Raw genomic sequence first — 18,932 nt, 5'->3', positions numbered from 1 at the left:
GTACACATATATGTACATATATGTGTGTGTATATATATATATATATATATATATATATATATATATATATATATATATATATATATATATATATATATATATATATATATATATATATATATATATATGTGCATATATGTACATATAATATAGGAAAACGGTCAATTTTATATATGTCACATATATGAAAAACCTATATCAAAACCTATATTAAAACATATATGTTCATATAGGTTATTTCCATGTGGGACAATGTAATGCAGACATTTCAAAGAGGCTGTTATTGAAAGACAGTTCAGTTTAAAACGTATGTTACATTAAACAATATACTGTATAGTAAGTGATCAGAGCAGCTTGTATGAAGGTGTTTCTTAAAGGCACCGCAGCAAAAACCTGTTCATTTTTAGTTTAGTTTAGTTTAGTTTAGTTTAGTTTTTAGTTTAGTTTATTAGTTTATAATGACGTGGACAGACCTTTTTTTATAAAAAGAGCAGCTTTAGCCTCTACGGCTAATTTCCAGCTGTAGTCCCCGGCCAGTTGTTAATAGGCATACATCAAGTAAAATAAATTACAATTATATTTACAACAGGGCTAAGCAAGAGGGTGTAAGACGTACAAATGTGTGACACACACACACTTGAGGCAAGCACAAACAAACAAACAAACAAGCACCAATTGCAAAGACAAACAAACAATGCAAGCACAATCAAACAAGCACCAATTGCAAAGACATAAAAGCAGTTCATGCATTAAAACAGTTCAAATATGCGTACAAAATAATCATGCAAAAGCCACATTGAGACACAAGACCTAACATTGAGGCAGGCAACAAAAGTCTAATGGCAGCAACATGACCATGTCACATCACAAACACATCCCATCTGTCAGATTAATGTGTGCAGTTATAATTGTCGGACAGCCAGTTTTTAAGGTGTGTAGTAAAGGAGGAATACGTATGTATGTCTTTTATTTTAATGGGCAATGAGTTCCAGTTTCGTATTGCTGTGACAGAAAATGATAATTGACCAAATGTGCTTTTCCTGAATGGGATAAGAAGGTCCCCTCGTGTAGTGCTTCTGGTACTCTGACTGCTATTATTACGTTGGATTATGAGTGAATTTAAGGGAGCAGGAGCAGTATTATGCAAGATTTTATAGACCAGACAGATGTTTTTATATTTGATTACATCTTCCCAGCTTAGCAGTTTGTGGTTATTAAGAATAATACAATGATGTGAACTGTTAGGCTTCTGGTCCAAGACTTTAAGAGTTTTTTTTATAAAGAATTGCTAATGGTTTTAGTGATAATTTGTTAATTTGTCCCCAGCTTGTCAGACAATATGTTAGATGTGACATAATCATGGCATCCATAAATAATTTGGCAGCATTAAAAGTAATTTATACTGTATACTGTAGTAATTTATAGTGCATTTCTAATATATCTAAAATTAGCTAAGATAAACTTGACCCTATTGCACACTTTCTTAATATGTGCTTTAAAAGAAAGATTAGAGTCAATAATTACGCCCAAATACTTAAATTGTGGCACGATACTAATGTTTTGACCCGAAATTGTTATTTTTGACACAAGGTTACATTGCCTCTTTGTGAAAAACATTCCCACAGTTTTATCTACATTTAATTGGAGACACGAACGATTTAGCCAATTGGTGATCTGATCCATAGCTATGGTCAGTTTGGCAGCAGCCAGATGTTTTGTTTTGGCATGCACATAAATGACAGTGTCATCCGCATACATTAGTGCAGGGGTTTTCAAACCTGTCCTTGAGGACCCCCAGCCCTGCACATTTTGTATGTCTCCCATATTTGACACACCCACTTCAGGTCTTGCAGTCTCTAATAATAAGCTCATGAGTTGAATTAGGTGTATTAGATGAGGGAGACATACAAAATGTGTAGTGCTGGGGGTCCTCCAGGACAGGTTTGAAAACCCCTGCATTAGTGTATTAATATCAGGGCAAACTGATGGCAGATCATTAATATATAGACTAAACAAAAGCGGGCCAAGTATAGATCCTTGTGGTACGCCTGTGAATAAATTAAGAACTGATGAACGATTGTTATTCACAGAAACATATTGAGTTCTACCAGTTAAATATGACTTGATCCATTTAATTGCAGAAAGAGAGAAATTAAAAGTAGAGAGTTTAGCAAGAAGGACCTGATGTTTGACTGTGTCAGAAGCTTTACGAAGGTCTAAGAACACAGCGCCAACGACACCTCCCTTGTCAACCATTGCTCGTACAGTCTCTAAAAAGAAACAGTTAGCTGTTTCTGCAGAGTGATGGGCCCTGAAACCAAACTGCATCGGGTGAAGAGTAAATGGACTATTATTAAGGAAAGAGACAAGCTGCTCTGATACAAATTTTTCAACAACCTTGGAGACCACAGGTAGAATACTAATTGGACGGTAATTAGATATGTTCAGAGGGTCATTTGACTTAAATATGGGAGTTACAATTGCAGTCTTCCAAATAGTTGGAAATATCCCCTCTAATACTGACTGGTTAATAATTTGTGTGATAGGGTAGGCTAGATGTTCATTCAGGGATTTAAGCATTTTAGAATCCATTCCATAAATATCTTTTGCTGTTGAGTTTTTAAGAGAATTAATAATTGCCTGAGTTTTAATTTCAGAAATCGGTTGAATACAAAAAGAAGGCTTAGTTTCATCTATTTTAGCAATATCTACAGTTGTTAGAGGAAAATTCTGTGCGATTTCATCCACAGAATTGATAAAATATTCATTAAAAGCAACAGCTATTTGTGCTGGATCTTGTATTAATTTACCTTTCAGGTTCAACTCTAGCTGGTTTCTAAGTCTGTGGCTAATTCCCATCAAATTCTTAATCTGTTCCCAGATCAACTTTGTGTTACCCTTTCCCTCATTAATAATTGTTATAAAAAAATTGGCTTTTGCTTTTCTAATCACTTTGATTACTTGATTACGTAATGAAGTGAACCTAATCCTATCACTATTTAACTTGGTTTTTAATGATCTTTTTAAAGCAGAGTCTCTTTCTTTCATCAGATTAAATATATCCGTACTGAGCCAAGGAAGAGCATTTTTTTTATTTTTACCTTTTACCTTTCTAGTGAACTCCTTAACTAGACTTTGTAGCTTAATGGCAAACATCTTGCTGACTTCTTCTATGTTGGTCCCAGTAAATATATTTGTCCATTTGGTCTGCTGTACTGCCCTTTGAAAATTATCCATTTCATTCTTTGGGATCCTAAATTGCTCCACAGGTTTATTAGAATGATGAAAGCGCTTTTTTGTAAGTTGTCTTGTCAGTAATGTCAGATTATGGTCAGACAGTCCAGTAATAACATTAAATGTTTTTACAATTCGTTCAGGCTTGTTACTGAATATTAAATCTATCTGTGTCTGAGATGATGTAGTTATTCTAGTAGGTCCTTCCAACAATTGGGTAAAATCCAGACTGTCTGTGATCTGCTTAAGAGATTTCCTACTAGTCTTATTTAGCCAGTTACAGTTTAGATCACCAAGCAGTATTACCTCAGTTTTAAAATCACATGCTTGAAGTAGCTTGTTAAAAGTGACATAGAAATCATTATTGGAGGGCGGACGATATACAACAATGAGCACAAAAGACATTTCAGATGAGAGCACTATATTCAACCCAATACACTCCAAATCATGGTCAAGAGGCCAACATATCTGATGACATTTGATGTGATTTTTTATATAAATCATGACCCCTCCCCCTCTTCCCTCAACCCTCTTCCCTTTAAACCTTCTTAATAGTACAAATGGACTTTATCATATATTATATCATGACCCCTTTGAATCAAACATAATGTTATGTCCAAAACATCTCTTCAACAACACAATTTTGACCTTGCAACTGTAATATCAAAGTCCACAGATCACAGTGTGACATAATCTTATGTTTACATGGAAGAGTTTAGAGAAACATGCAAATCTTGGGAATCAATATACATGACGAAGATAGGTATTTAAAAAACAAAACAAAATAATGGACGGTCTACATAACAATGAAATATGTCAATGCCTCACTTCTCTGGATAGTTTAATGGCATGTTGTGTTAGAAGAAGATTTGTTTATCTGGGGAAAAAATTATCAGAAGACAAGGTTTCAGGGTTCATTCTCAGAAAACAAACAGCAAAGACAAATTCTGCAATTTCTCAGAAAATGGAATTAAAAACTACACAGACAGTATAATTTTAGTAGTAGGGGAGAGCGAGGCAAAACCTAACAATTATTGACTTTCTTATTTTTGAGTATTTATTTTCCCCCACATTAATTTCATATGTCTAGTACAATTATATGGTTTTGTTTCTTACTTTTTTCTTAATTTACTCCAAAATAACACAAGTGAAATGACAACATGCCCCATTGTAACGCGAGGGGCACATTGTAACAACAGCTACCTGATCTAATAAAAAAATATACAAGACAAGCTAAAATATTTTGGCAATAAAATACATTTATCAACTTTTTCATATAAAATAATGGCATTTTGTAATAGTAAAAAATAAACTAATCTTTGAATTTGACAACAAACACTGCAAAACACAGCTATACAGCATAGTTCAACACATAATAATAGTTAATCATTTCTGAACATTGACTCTCAGTCTTTTTCATCTTTTTCCTCATGGGTTCTCAATAGAATTCATAAAAGTTTAGAATAGAATAGCATATTTCTAATAGGGGCACATTGTAATGCTGTGTGACAACAGGGCCCACCTGTGTAACTGGGATTTAAACTTATTTTCTTAAGTAAGGGGGGTGGGGGGGGCGTGAAACACTAAGTTTCAGTCAATCTCATGTCAATCTTTAGTGCCTGTAGAGTAGTACTGCATCCTTCATATCTCCGAAAAGTCTTTAGTTTTATTATATTTATAAAAGAAAGGTAGGCTGTACCGAGTCTTTCCGGAAAAAAACGAGCGGCTGGAGGCGTATCGTGTGGGCGGAGCGAAAGAATCACGAGCGTGCGCAGCGATTGCGTTGAGAGCTGAGAAAGCTGTGACATCCTTAAACGTGGAAAAAACGTTATCCTAAATAAACCATGGCGATCAATCGGATTTAGCCATACATATATGATCCAGAATCAGATCTAGAGGCTGAAATTGAACAGGAGAAGCAGCAACGACTACAGCAGGACGTCTCAATGGTATGTACTGTAAAATGTATAACTTATAATGGTACCTGCTTATAGCGGCTTGTCACGCGCGAGTTTTACAACATTTGTTTATGTTTACTCATGGTTTATGAGGACATAATTTGATTTATGGACTATTGTTTGCGATTTAATGTTAGCAGTAGCAAACCGAACGGTTTTGCAAGTCAGACTAGTGCGTGTTTACATAGAAAAACAATGGAATAGTAGCGCATTTGAATGAACGAGTCAATAGCTAACAACACAAAGACATTTGAAGCAGTTTTACTCACCGCCTGCTTCCAACCTTAATCCCTGGAACCGCTCCATCTTTCAGCGTCACGAGCTACAAATCCTGAGTTGAACTGGGCCTTGTTTATAAAACGATTGTCGCCGAAATGCAGGGATCCCATTAACGCTGGGTTCTTTGGGAAGCTGTACAGGGTTGTCTTGGGTTTCCCAGAAAACCAAAAACACACATCTTTGTGGACATTGTTGATTTCGTGACGTCCTATGACTGCAGCGCAACCAGCTTCCCTAAAGCCGAGCACAGCGATATAATGGGCGTGCATTTGCTCTCTCGCTCTAGTCGCGTGCACGCCCTACCGGGAGAAGAGCCCGTACGGCCCGTACAAGGACATTCCACCCCATCTGACGTCACATATACCCATACTCGAAAAAAACAGAAATACTCCATCAAACGTCCAAGTTTTTTTTTTTAAACTTTGCCCATGTTTAGTATGGGAATCCAAGTCTTTAACAGTGTAAAAATCTCAGTATGCATGAAACAGTATTTCACCCCCCCTTTAACTACTATGTATATTTGATACAAAGTACTTATTGTGTACATGCATTACATTGTACTTATATTTAAAAAAAAGACCTGTATATAATTACAGCTGTAATTAATTTCTGCAATTACATCTAAAATTACACTGTTGACCTTCCCTTACACCTTAAACCCACCCAAATCTGTCCTAACCTTACCCTTATCCACCAATCAGTATAACATCAACACAATAAGTACATTGTAAAGTGTGACCTAAAGTGTGACCAAATGTTTTATTTAAAACATTTTTTTTTTAATTACATACTAAATAGAGTCGACTGAAGTTTAGTACCCAATGAAATCAGTAGTAAATCAAGGGAACGCACATTGCAAGGACACTGTTTCCTGAGAATGACCCTCCAATATTTTCAGTGATTAAATCACTGGTCTCATGTTGCAACGTGAAGTGTTACAAAATTAGTAGTTTAGGGTACAACCACAGTTGGAGGTATTTGAACTCGTCATCCAACAGTAAGCCATACAGATCAACAGCATGTTGCAACCTGCCCTCTCTTAAATCAATCATCCATTTGATCACAGTCATTGTGGGGCCAACTGATAAGAGTGAGTGTAAGGGGCCTGTGATGCTGATTGAAACTCAAGCATGCGTCAGTAGCCAATCAGGAGAAGAGAGATGGGTTTGTGGCGTTTAAATGACATATAAATAGGCTTCCATGGGCCATCTAGTTTTGTTGCTGTGTCTGGGAGAACGACCACAGCTCCACCATGAAGCAGTGTGTGGTATTGATGATGGCCTTCCTGTGTGTCCACGGGGCCCCTGTGGACGTTTTGTCCCCCGGATCCTGCAAAGATGCTGTAGCAAGCGGTGCAGCCGCTGAAGCTATGAACAAAATCAATCTGGACCGCACTGAGGGATACGTTTTCAGCCTTGATCGTCTCAGCAATGTCCATTACATGAAGCATGTGAGTCAATTTCAGGTTCTTGTGTTCATATGGATGCGTTTACATTATAAGTCAACAGTTAAAAGAGTAATAATATAAAAGTCATTTAGTCTTAAATACTTTTTTAGGGATCCTATTGTCCAGTTGTCAATGTGTATCCAAAGGGAAGCAATGGCTTCACATTTTACCTATAGAACACATTTTTTACAAATGTATTCTGTTTTTTTTTTTTTCCTTTTAGGGTGAAACAGGCATTGTCTTCTATCTCACATTTGATGTTTTGGAGACCAAGTGTCATGTCCTCAGCAAGAAAAACTGGAGAAATTGTGAAATCCGAAGCCCAGAGGAGTACCCAGTATGGTTTTGCTTTAATCCATATAAAACTAAAATAACTTGTTAATGATCTTTGTTCAGCATTTTAATAGCCTTTTCAACCGACAGGTCTATGGACAGTGCAAATCAGTTATGTACATGAACAGAGTTCACAGAGTTGCCCGTCTGTACAAATATAGTTGTACTGTGAGACCAGGTAATAACTAGTTACAGCTGGATTTATCATTAAATGCTGACAGAAGGTAAATACAATAACACGACTCTCCCATGGCAGTTCCCGCCTCCAAAATCAGGGAACGGTGCCCAGATTGCCCTGTCCAGCTCCCTCAAGATCATGAAGAAGCCTTGAAGACAGTGAAGATGGGCATGGAGAAATACAATAAAGAGAGTGCGCTGGCCAACTACTTTGTTCCTCTGAACATTACAAGAGTTTCTGCTTCGGTAAGCAAGTGAGCAAGTAGCTAAGCATGAGAAAGAATGAGGAAGAACACTTTTTTTGGTACAGAAAGCTTCATCAAATTGTATGTGGATATGATATTTGTATATGATACAATATGATTTGTCTTTATAGCTTCACTTTGGAAGATTCTACACTGTGGAATTCACCATCCAAGAGACGGGCTGCTCTAACAAAACCGATATAGCCGATATCTCCAAATGTGAGATCATGGCATGTGCGTTTGCGGTAAGTGACCGGACTTTTCTGTAGGAGATACATAGAAATACAGTCATCACACACTGTAAACCCTAATGATAAAAATAATCAATTGGTTTGAGTAGGTAAACTTAAATTGAGCAAATTAGTTAAATCAAATTAACTTTTATGAGTATTTAGAACTTTACAAACTGACACATTAAGTAATCTGAATTGTTTCATTATTTTGAGTTTTATGAACTTGTTTCTTTTAATTTAGACAAACTTAAATTTAACCAATACTGAGCTGGGATTTCTATTTCCCAGAATGCTTTGCCATGATACTCGTAATGCTAAAATTAAGTGTTATATAATGGTTCTTGTGCAAGATTAATGTTAAGTGGGAGATTTAGTACAAGAGAATAAGTTGGCAAAACTAAAACAAAAACTGAGGCAATCAGTTGAGAAATGTTAAATTTAAGTAAGATAACTGTAACGGAAGTCCACTGAAGGCAAGTTGTAGTGGTGAACCCAAATGCAGCCTTTATTATAACCAAACGTGAGCAGGAACACAATAGACTTCAACTTGACATGACACAGAACTCACCCACAGCAGTGTTACACTTACAATACTAAACAAAGACACAAGGCAAACATGAGGGCTTAAACACACACAGACTAATGACAAGACAAGGGGCACCTGTGAACAATGATGAGACAATTAGCCAATGACATGACACAACACATGAGGGCATGGGAATCACATGAAAAAGAACCGCATGACAAGACCAGGAAGCAAGGTTATGGGAAAACATAAACGTGAAAACGAAACATGAACCAACTGTGACAATAACTTACAGGTTTTTATTTTGTAATCATTCATTTTAATTGCTCTGAATTTGAAATATGTGAGTAAGCTACTTCATACATTTATCTTAAAATATAATGTAAACTCACATTTTTAGTAGTGTAAACATTAATAGCTTTAACTAGCTAATTCAGTAAATGCCACCTTGCTAATTGGTTACATAATGCTTTGGTACCATTAGCATAGCACTTGCTGATTGAGGAGAGCAATATATTACACTTAACATATCTGTTCTCAAACTAAGCTCATGCTCCACTCATCACCATGATGGAAACCCTACAAAAAAACACAAAAAAAAAACACAACAGAAACTCTTCTAAACTTGCATAACAAAACATTAAGCACTACTAAATCTCCTACTTAACATTAATCTTGCACAAATTATATAACACTTAATTTGGGCATTTACTGTCCATTGTTTTTGAGTGTCATGGCAAAGCATGCTGGGAAATAGAAATCCCAGCTCAGTTTCAGTTAAATTAAATTTGTCTAAATTAAAAGAAACAAAAAGTTCAAAAACTCAAAATAATGAAACAATTCAGATTACTTAAAATGTGTCAGTTTTGAGAACACACACAAAAAAAATCAATACTCATGAAACTAATTTGTTTAATTTGAATTGGCTCTACTCAAACCAATGAATTATTTTGAGCTTTAGGGTTTAAAGTGAAGTGTTTATTGTTTTCTATGCTATTTAGAAGAGTTCTGTTTACTTTAACATTGCATTTCTTAACTTAAACATTTTGATGTAACTGATTACCTCAATTTTTTAAAGCTTTGCCAACTTATTCGGGTTTACAGTGTATGCTGTGTTTGTCTTTGCCATTTACAAGAAAAAATGTATCACATATGTTCTTGATTTTTCACTGTTTAGCACAAAGGATTCTGCAAGGCCTCTCACACTGTCACAGTCACCGGTGAGGAGCACCTCAGTGTTCAATGTGAAATCTTTGAACCAGAGGTAAGACTTCCTATTTTCAACAACATTTGAGTGTGTTTGTGATCAAAACAAACCACTTCTCGGCAATTCACCACCTGCAAGATGGGCTTTCAATAAAACTTGGCTGTCTATGCAGTGGAAAGTCTATATATATATATATATATATATATATATATATATATATATATATATATATATATATGTATATATGTGATGGTGATGATACACGGGGCAACTTTTTTAGCAGTGTCATTGTCATTCATTTCTCACCCTCATGTCATTCCAAACCCATAAGACCTGGAGTCAAATTGACTATTTTAACAATGTCTTTACTACCTTTCTGGGCCTTGAAAGTGTTAATTAAATTGCTGTCTATGGAGGGGTCAGAGAGCTCTCGGATTTCGTCAAAAATATCTTAATTTGTTTTCTAAAGATGAACGAAGGTCTTACGGGTTTGGAATGACATGAGGGTGAGTAATTAATGACATAATTTTAATGTTTGGGTGAACTAACCCTTAAAACTGTGAAAGAGACGGATCCCCACGCTCTTTTTGAGTGTGTGCTGCGTGCCTAAACAGTCAAATATACACAAAAATGTCAATATGTCCATCTTGCCGAGTATTTACATAGAGACAGTCAATTATGTCTTAAGTGAATAAACAGTTCGGAAACCAATCGAATGCGTGTCATTATATTAGATCCATCCATTCAATCTTAAAGCCTAATGCAAATACCTGTTGCTGTCTGTGCCATTAATGCCATTAATAAAAGACAAAATCACTCACTGCTTCTGACTGAATCAATTTAGTAGATTTAATGAGAATCAATGTTTATTTAATTCATACAGTGAAGACTATGCAGTGTTTTAAAGTTTAACTCAGGGTTTAATGACTATTTAAACTGATTGTTTAATGCAATACTGTGTTTTAAATTGTGCAAGTCCATAGGCTTGTTCCAGTCTGGATATTCTCGATAGTACATCTCAAAATTGGGAAGATCGTGATTCAGATCTGGGATTGTGATTGTTTGTTATAAGAATGTGGTATGAAATTTTGGGAAGATCGTCCACCCTTAACTGGACTCGATCCAACTGTCTTTGAGTGGGCAGCAATCTGTAGTTTTCAACAAAAGCCCTGGAGCTGTCAAAATTAAAACATGTCATCCGACTGCCTATTGCTTATGAATAATACGATAAAACAGAGAAAGAGTGCACATTGTTCAATTACACATTCTAGCGACATACAAAGCTGGTTTAAAATCAGCCAAGTTACTCAGTAAAACGTAATGGCATAGTTAGATTGTATTCAGATTTTAATTTACTGTTGTTTTTAGGCAGCTGAAGAGGAGAAGAAAAAACACTTGATCGGAGGGGAACTGGACCACAGCCACAGCAGCACAACAGGCTCGTCAACTGGACACGACCATGAGCATGACCACACCAAACCCCACGCTCACAAACACGACCATGAACACACCTCAGGACACACTCATGAACACGGCAAGGGCCATGGACACACCCACTCTCATGATCATGACCATGTTCACGCCCATCACGCCAAGGCCCATGAGCACGCTCCGGGCGAGTGGGAGCACCATCACCACCAGTACGGTCACAAAAAGGAGGAGACCCATGAACACGACCATGAGCTGGTTCTGGACCACGAGCACAAACACAGACACCTCCATGAGCACGAGCACCATCACCACCACCACGAACATGAGCATCAAACCACAGTGAGCCGCCCTGAAGGGATGGTCAATGTCCTTCCTCCTGTGGATAAACCCATGACCCTTCCATCCTTCCCTGATAAGCCTGCTGCAGGACCGGAGCAGGCCTCCACCCTCCCGTTCCACCCTGACCCCCAGATACCAGGACAGAGGGAACCCATCATCCAGCCCTTCCCAAGCACCATGTCTCCTGAGTGCCCTGCACAGTCCAACATTGAAAACGGAATCCTCAAGGAGGTCTTCAGTGAGGATCCGCTCTTTAAACCCAATGTGTAGAGACCTTTGAATATTTAATGTACAGTGTAATAAATACTGCAAGAGGTACTATTATGCTTTGTGCAATAAAGCATGTTTGGCAGTCATTGTTGTTTGTGTGATTAGCTTTCTTTTCAAATGTACAACAGTCATATTAATAAAGGTATGGCAACACTGAGCAAATCTAAGATCAGTGAAAATCAAGTCCTAAGCCTTTTTTCACAAGTTCAATCACATCTCAAATCCCTTTTATTAAGCTTTTTAGCAGGTTAATTTCATAAACCTTTTTGCATTTACCTTTATTTTCCTCATATTAAATGAATTGGTATCAGTAAGACTTTTTTATTTATTTAAATGTTTTAGAAATGTTCGGTAACACTTTAGAACACTGTTCCGTCATTAAGGAATAACTACACAGGAACAAATTAATAACACAATGTTAACACTCTATTAACCAACAAGAAACTCTGACTAACGAATAGTGCTTTAGTTAATCAACAACTACTATTTTTTTAAACTACTAAGAACTACATACAGATTTATAATTAACATGAATAATGCATAATGTATAATTAATTCTACAGTGAAGGTCATAGTAACCCATTAGTAATGACTCAAGTATTACCAAATCCTTCAGAAGCAGGAATTACTAATTATTTGGATCAGTGTTATAAAGTGAAAAGCAGTAGCTTTTCTAGTAATATAGTTATCATAAGCTTTCAAGGTTTTTGTACGTTTTTGGATAGTAATGGCTTCTGACAGATTTGGTAACACTTGAGTAATTATTGGGTTACCATGATCTTCACTTTAGAATACTGATCCAAATAATTAGTAATTACTTCTGAAGGATTTGGTTGTTACACTCTACTTAAGTGCATTACTCATTTGTTCCTGGACAGATTCCCTGTACCGATTCTTTCCGAAAACAGCCGAGGCGTGCAGTGGGCGGGGCTAAAGAGTCACGAGCACAAACACACACAGACACACACACACACACACACACACACACACACACACACACACACACACACACACACACACACACACACACACACACACACACACACACACACACACACACACACACACACACACACACACACACACACACACACACACACACACACACACACACACACACACACACACACACACACACACACACAGTTATCATTAAAATTTAGTTCTGGCCTTCACTACAGTGTGTTTGTGATGGCAAGAAATGGCAAAGCAATCAAACAGGTGTCGTGTTTTACCATCCAACAGGGGACTCAATTTAAGGAAATCACTGTTCACTGTATAAAGTGTGACCTGCAATTGTTTCCTTAAAGAGTGATTTCTGCTTGATTTAAAACATAAAACACCAATACTTGCCATAAAAATACACTATAATAAGATTTTATATCAAAACTCAGTTGTGTGTTGATTGTTCCATTGAAAATCTTTGGTTGGTTCAACAACTAAAGTGTCAATGTTAAAAGTCATTCAGTTCACATAATTTAATTGAGACGGATGAACATTTTCATGCAAGTCACCATAAAATGTAGTTCTGACCTCCAAAATCTCTACAGTGTGTTTGTGATGGCAAGAAATGGCAAAGCAATCAAACAGGCGTCGTGTTTTACCATCCAACAGGGTACCTATTTAGGTTGCTTCAGTGATGTTAATTATTTTTTAATTGAACAAACTTACTTAATTTACAATTTTTTATTCACCATTCCATATCCATTTCCACTCAAGGTGTTCATGCTAAATGGAAGCTGTGGCAGCATGTGCATGTTTTAGTGATTTCATACCCAAAAGGACACTGGTTCCGTTAGATAGTACAGTGTGACGCCTGTCTGCTTGCCTTTACACTTAACCATATATTGCATTCTGACTATCTCTGAATGTAACCGCAATGTTCACAATAACAATAAACACCAATACTTGCCTTAAAAAAGACACTATATAATGATTTTGTAGGTTGTGTGTTGATTATTGATTGAAAATCTTCAGTTGGTTCAACAACTAAAGTGTCAATGGTAAAAGTCCTTCAGTTCACATAATTTAATTGAGACGGATGAACATTTTCATGCAAGTCACCATAAAATTGAGATCTGTCCTCCAAAATCTCTACAGTGTGTTTGTGATGGCAAGAAATGGTAAAGCAATCAAACAGGCGTCGTGTTTTACCATCCAACAGGGATGAACAATTTAAGGAAATCCCTGTTCACTGTATAAAGTGTGACCTGCAACTGTTTCCTTAAAGAATGATTTAAGCTTGATTTAAAACATAAAACATCAGTTCTTGCCATAAAATATACATTGTAATAAGATTTTGGAGGTCAAAACTCAGTGTGTTGATTGTTCCATTGAAAATCTTTGGTTGGTTCAACAACTAAAGTGTCAATGTTAAAAGTCATTCAGTTCACAAAATTTAATTGAGACGGATGAACATTTTCATGCAAGTTACCAAATTGCATTTAGGTTGGATACACATGTGCCTCTAAATTGGTCAAATATTATCCGGATGTGGAATGATGTATAATAAATAATTTCTGGTAGCTTACATACTGATCTTATATTTAATAAAAACATTTGAATATTTTGTCAATATAGTAATTGTCTGCTTTAGCTTTACAGTGAAATGATGAAGATAATTTAATACATTTTGGTAGCACTTTACAATAAGGTTTCATTAACTAACAATGTTAACTAACATGAACTAACCACGAGCAATACATTTGTTGCTGTTTTTGTTCATCTTTGTTAACGTTAGTTAATATAAATCCAGCTGTTTATGATATGTTAATGTTACATCATAGTGCATTAACTAATGCTATCAAGATTTTAATAAAGTATTAGTAAATCTTGAAATTAACATTAACAAAGATAAATAAATGCTTTTTAATGCAGTTCATAATGTAGTTAAATAATGTTAACTAATGAACCTTATTGTAAAGAAATGTCTATAATTGGCCTAATGGTTAAAGAAAATGTTTCCTTTAGTAAGCAGACAGTTATAAACAGCAGCTCTAGAGTCTCAGAGCCTCTGGGACAGCAGGCCATTCAAACTATAGAGGAGTGTGAACGACGTGTGTTTAAGGGCCCTTACAGTTCCTGCTCCAGCCTACAGGGGAGCTGCTGAGTATGACCTTAAACACACATACACACACACACACACACACACACGTAGGTCCCCACTTGGTCAAAAGTTAAAAAAATATCATCAGAGTGTTTTTTTTTTAAAGTTATTTACTTGATTTTAACATGATTTAAAGCATGACCAACAGGGGACCAGAAAAATGTCCCCTCTTGCTCGGTGGGTTTATTACACTTGGTGGGTGTGTAACGACACCAAGGTCCCCTGTTAGATAGGTAGACAAGTACACACACACATGTTTGTTTTTGTGAAATGTGAGGACATTCCATAGGCGTAATGGTTTTTATACCGTACAAACCGTATTTTCTATCCCCTTACACTGCCCCTGCCCCTAAACCTAACCCTCACAGGAGACTGTGCAGTTCACTTTCTGTGAAAAAAAACTTGTTCTGTGTGATTTATAAGCATTTTGAAAAGTGAGGACATGGGTAACGTCCTCATATTTCACCCTCTTTTTGTAATACCTGTGTCATACCCATGTCATTATACACATTTGTGTCCTGATATTTCACAAAAACATGCCCACACACACACACACACACACACACACACACACACACACACACAAACACACACACACACACACACACACACACACACACACACACACACACACACACACACACACACACACACACACACACACACACACACACACACACACACACACACACACACACACACACACACACACACACACACACACACACACACACACACACACGTCATACAGAACCATACTCAAAAACAAAAAAAAACTTTCCGAAACTTGTTTGAATCCTGAAGGCTTGTACATTTACATTTACATTGTATTTTTGTTGTATTTGGCACAGAAATACTCCATCATACGTCCAACTTGTTTTTTGTTTGTTTGTTTTTTTGGCCATGTTTAGCATGAGAATCCAACTCTTTAACAGTGTAAATAAGTCAGAATGCATAAAATAGCATTAGACATCCCCTTTAATTATAGAAACATGCATTTTCTGTTAAGCTGATTTGAAACAATATGTAGCCTACTGTGAAAAGTGCTATACTAATAAATGTGAGAAAATGTAAATGTTATATACCTTGGCAGATCAGAAAGCTGCATAAAAACATCTTTGATCTGGAGCAGTTTCTTATGGATATTGGGCAACTGAAGGACTTTTTTGATACAGAAGCACAATGCATTCTCTGTTGCATCAAGGCTTCAAAGTGTTAAAGTTCAAAGTGGCATAAAGTTTAAAGTGTTTAAGGACGTGTCAAATCCAACTGACAGCTATTGACCCCAAGAAAGTTGTAAACTTAGTAAAGGGAATAAATGTAAAAATCACACAGTAAAGTAGAACTTTTTTGATTAGAGTACCCCATGAGGCATTTACCATCCATTTGTGTACCCTCTCTCTTCCACTTAAAGGGTTAGTTCACCCAAAAATGTCATTGTCATTAATTACTTACCCTCATGTCGTTCGACACCCGTGAGACCTTTCTTCATCTTCATCAACACAAATTAAGATATTTTTGTTGAAATCCGATGGCTCAGAATGGCCTCCATTGGCAGCAATGTAATTTGCGCTCACAAGACCCATAAAAGGTACTAATGACAAAGTCCATCTCACTACAGTGGTTCTACAATAATTTTATGAAGCGACGAGAATAGTTTTTGTGTGCAAAAAAATAAAATAAATAACGACTTTATTCAACAGGTGCTTGTCTTCCGTCTAGGTCTCAGACGTGAACTCACGAAGCACCACGACGCATACGCGAGAATAGAGCCGCCGTTCTGACACATGACCCGGAAGCGAGGAGCTTTGTTTACAAGTAGAGGAAGACGCGCCGTATCTAATGTGTTGAATTCTACAATGATCGTGCTTTAGGTCTTGGGGCTAAAGTGTGTATTTCCTGGATGCCCAAACGCTGGCTCTATGTCATATTCTCGCGCATGCGTCGTGGTGCTTGGTGAGTTCACATCAGAGGCCTAGACGGAAGACAAGCACCTGTTGAATAAAGTGTTTTTTGTTTTTGTTTTTCGCACAAAAACTATTCTCGTCGCTTCATAAAATTATTGTAGAACCTCTGTAGTGAGATATAGAAGGTAATTCTAAGGTAATAAAAACATTACAGTACATCATCACCACTGAAAACATAGTTATGTATATTATATTGCATTTCTGTCAATAGATTTTGATTGTATGTCATGTATTTACGGCATTGTGTCTGTTAGAAATACATGCTCGGTTTTAATGTTATTTTGAGGTGGGGAAGAATTAAATAAACAGCAAAACTCAGCATTTTGTTTGCGTACCCCCAGTTTGGAAACCACTGTCGTAGACAATATAGTGACAGCATGCACTTTCAGTAATTTCTAAAAGTAAAATAATTTAGGCAGTGGCCAATAGATGCTATTTACACTAAGTGCAAATGGCGATAGATGCCATTTACACCAAGTGCAAATAGCAACTAGATTCTATTTACACTCAGTGAAAATAGCATATTTCCACCAGCACACCAGTATCCCATATTGGTGACCAACAATGCTGGATTTTACAGCAGGAGGCCCATCATTGGAAAGGACTTATTATTTTTCAGCCCTGATGTGCTTTGCTGCGATGCTCGACCTCAGTCTGATGTATCTGTTTTGTTGTTGTTTTTTTGTATATTATAACATGAAGAAAACTTGCTGTCCAAAAGCCTTGTCTCTCTCTCCAGCAATCCATGACATTTGGGAGCTCCATGAAGGAGGCACTGGTCCTGGTTCTGAACAGCCCCTCAATTTATTCCTCGGACTACATCAAAAACCTCTTGCAACAGCCGACAAAGCACACCTTGCTTGAATTCCTTCAGCTTCAAATGACTGTTCTCTCCTTCAGGACATTGTTTAATCACACTTTTGCATTCATTACAAATGTTGCAATTTCTGATTTTACATTGTAGCCTGTAAGATTGTAGAGAACAAAAGTCTCAGTGTTTGTTAGGTCAGGAGCAGCTCTGCACTTCATCAGATACCTTATTCTGAGGCCACTCTGAATGGCAAAAGTCTCCTTTATGTCCAGGAAGTCTTCTAAAAGGCTGTTGACATCCTCCTGTTGGCTCTCTGATTTCACTGTTGGAAGAAACTGCCTAACTAATCTGAGTGCCTGGTGAAACTTTGCTGAAGCTGGGACTGGATTACTCTGTCTTATGCAGCTGAATAGGTTGGGTAAACGTGCTAGTTGCATGTTTTGTTTGATTAATAGGATTGTAGATGTTGCTATAACAATTCCTGTTTGCACAGGCTTCCAGCTACTCATTCGTCCAGTTATCATCCCACGGAGGAGTTGTATCATGTCCTAGAGGAACTTGATGGGCTTTTGGTACTTCATCTTGTGCCAGCTCAGTACCATTGGGTGGTGAGAAGGCAAGATGTCAAACCAATGGTCAACCTGCTCTAGAAACCATGCTGTTGTCTGGTAAAATGGGGTCATTGTTCCTGATCCTCCATTTATTTCATATCTGCACTTGTTGGATTGCTGAATACATTCATCACTGGGCCCATCTTCATCTTGTCAAAATGACTTGGCTGAAGATTTTTATGCAATACAATACTTTTTATTTAATATAACTCCGATTTTATTCGTTTGAAAGAAGAATGTCATGTACACCTAGGATGACTTGAAGGTGAGTAAATCATGGGCTAATTTTCATTTTTGGGTGAACAATCTAATAGGGGCTCATTGTAACGCAGTGTGACACATGCCCCACCTGCTTAACTGGGATTTAAACCCGGCTCGTGTCTTCTGCTGGTTAGATCAGCATTAAAGATCAATCTCAACTCTTAAATAACAGATATAAGTTTACAATAATATCAGATTTGTTTCATTTTAAATAAACACAAAAACAGAGATAAAAAACTGAAATTTACTTTTGCTACGGTTAAATAAATGTTCAGTGATATCTTCCAAAGATCTTCTTGTGTATATAGTGTTGATATGGCAACTAGTAAATACGTAAATAATAAGTTTCGCCATGCTGGCATGTGTGGAAACTTTTAAACCATGTGTGTTATAACTAACCCCATGATAAGTTGAGCCCTGCTCACCCCTACCTCGACAGAGGCACAGTTCATCAGGTCGCAGTGCAGGATACTTTTCATAGGGTGCCACTCAGGATC

At 36.9% G+C, this 18,932-nt stretch overlaps 1 protein-coding gene across 1 annotated transcript; it reads left to right on the top strand.

Moving 5' to 3' along the window:
• The first annotated feature begins 6,539 nt into the window (after nucleotides 1–6,539).
• fetub (fetuin B) lies at nucleotides 6,540–11,990 on the top strand. Its single transcript, XM_079807939.1, has 7 exons — nucleotides 6,540–6,921; nucleotides 7,142–7,255; nucleotides 7,342–7,429; nucleotides 7,508–7,674; nucleotides 7,805–7,918; nucleotides 9,610–9,696; nucleotides 11,008–11,990. Exons 1-7 carry the CDS (start codon nucleotides 6,724–6,726, stop codon nucleotides 11,677–11,679), a joined length of 1,440 nt encoding a protein of 479 aa, XP_079664065.1. The 5' UTR covers nucleotides 6,540–6,723; the 3' UTR covers nucleotides 11,680–11,990.
• Nucleotides 11,991–18,932: the final 6,942 nt, after the last annotated feature.

Source organism: Gobio gobio, assembly GCF_949357685.1.
Source record: "Gobio gobio genome assembly, chromosome: 24".
NCBI classification, from domain to species: domain Eukaryota; kingdom Metazoa; phylum Chordata; class Actinopteri; order Cypriniformes; family Gobionidae; genus Gobio; species Gobio gobio.
This window is presented reverse-complemented; position numbering and strand designations above follow the sequence as displayed.

Coding starts and splice junctions, on each gene's coding strand:
- fetub (XM_079807939.1), top strand. CDS start 6,724: ATGAAGCAGTGTGTGGTATTGATGATGGCCTTCCTGTGTGTCCACGGG. Junction 7,256..7,341: donor GAAGCCCAGAGGAGTACCCA/GTATGGTTTTGC, acceptor TTCAACCGACAG/GTCTATGGACAGTGCAAATC. Junction 7,919..9,609: donor TCATGGCATGTGCGTTTGCG/GTAAGTGACCGG, acceptor TTCACTGTTTAG/CACAAAGGATTCTGCAAGGC.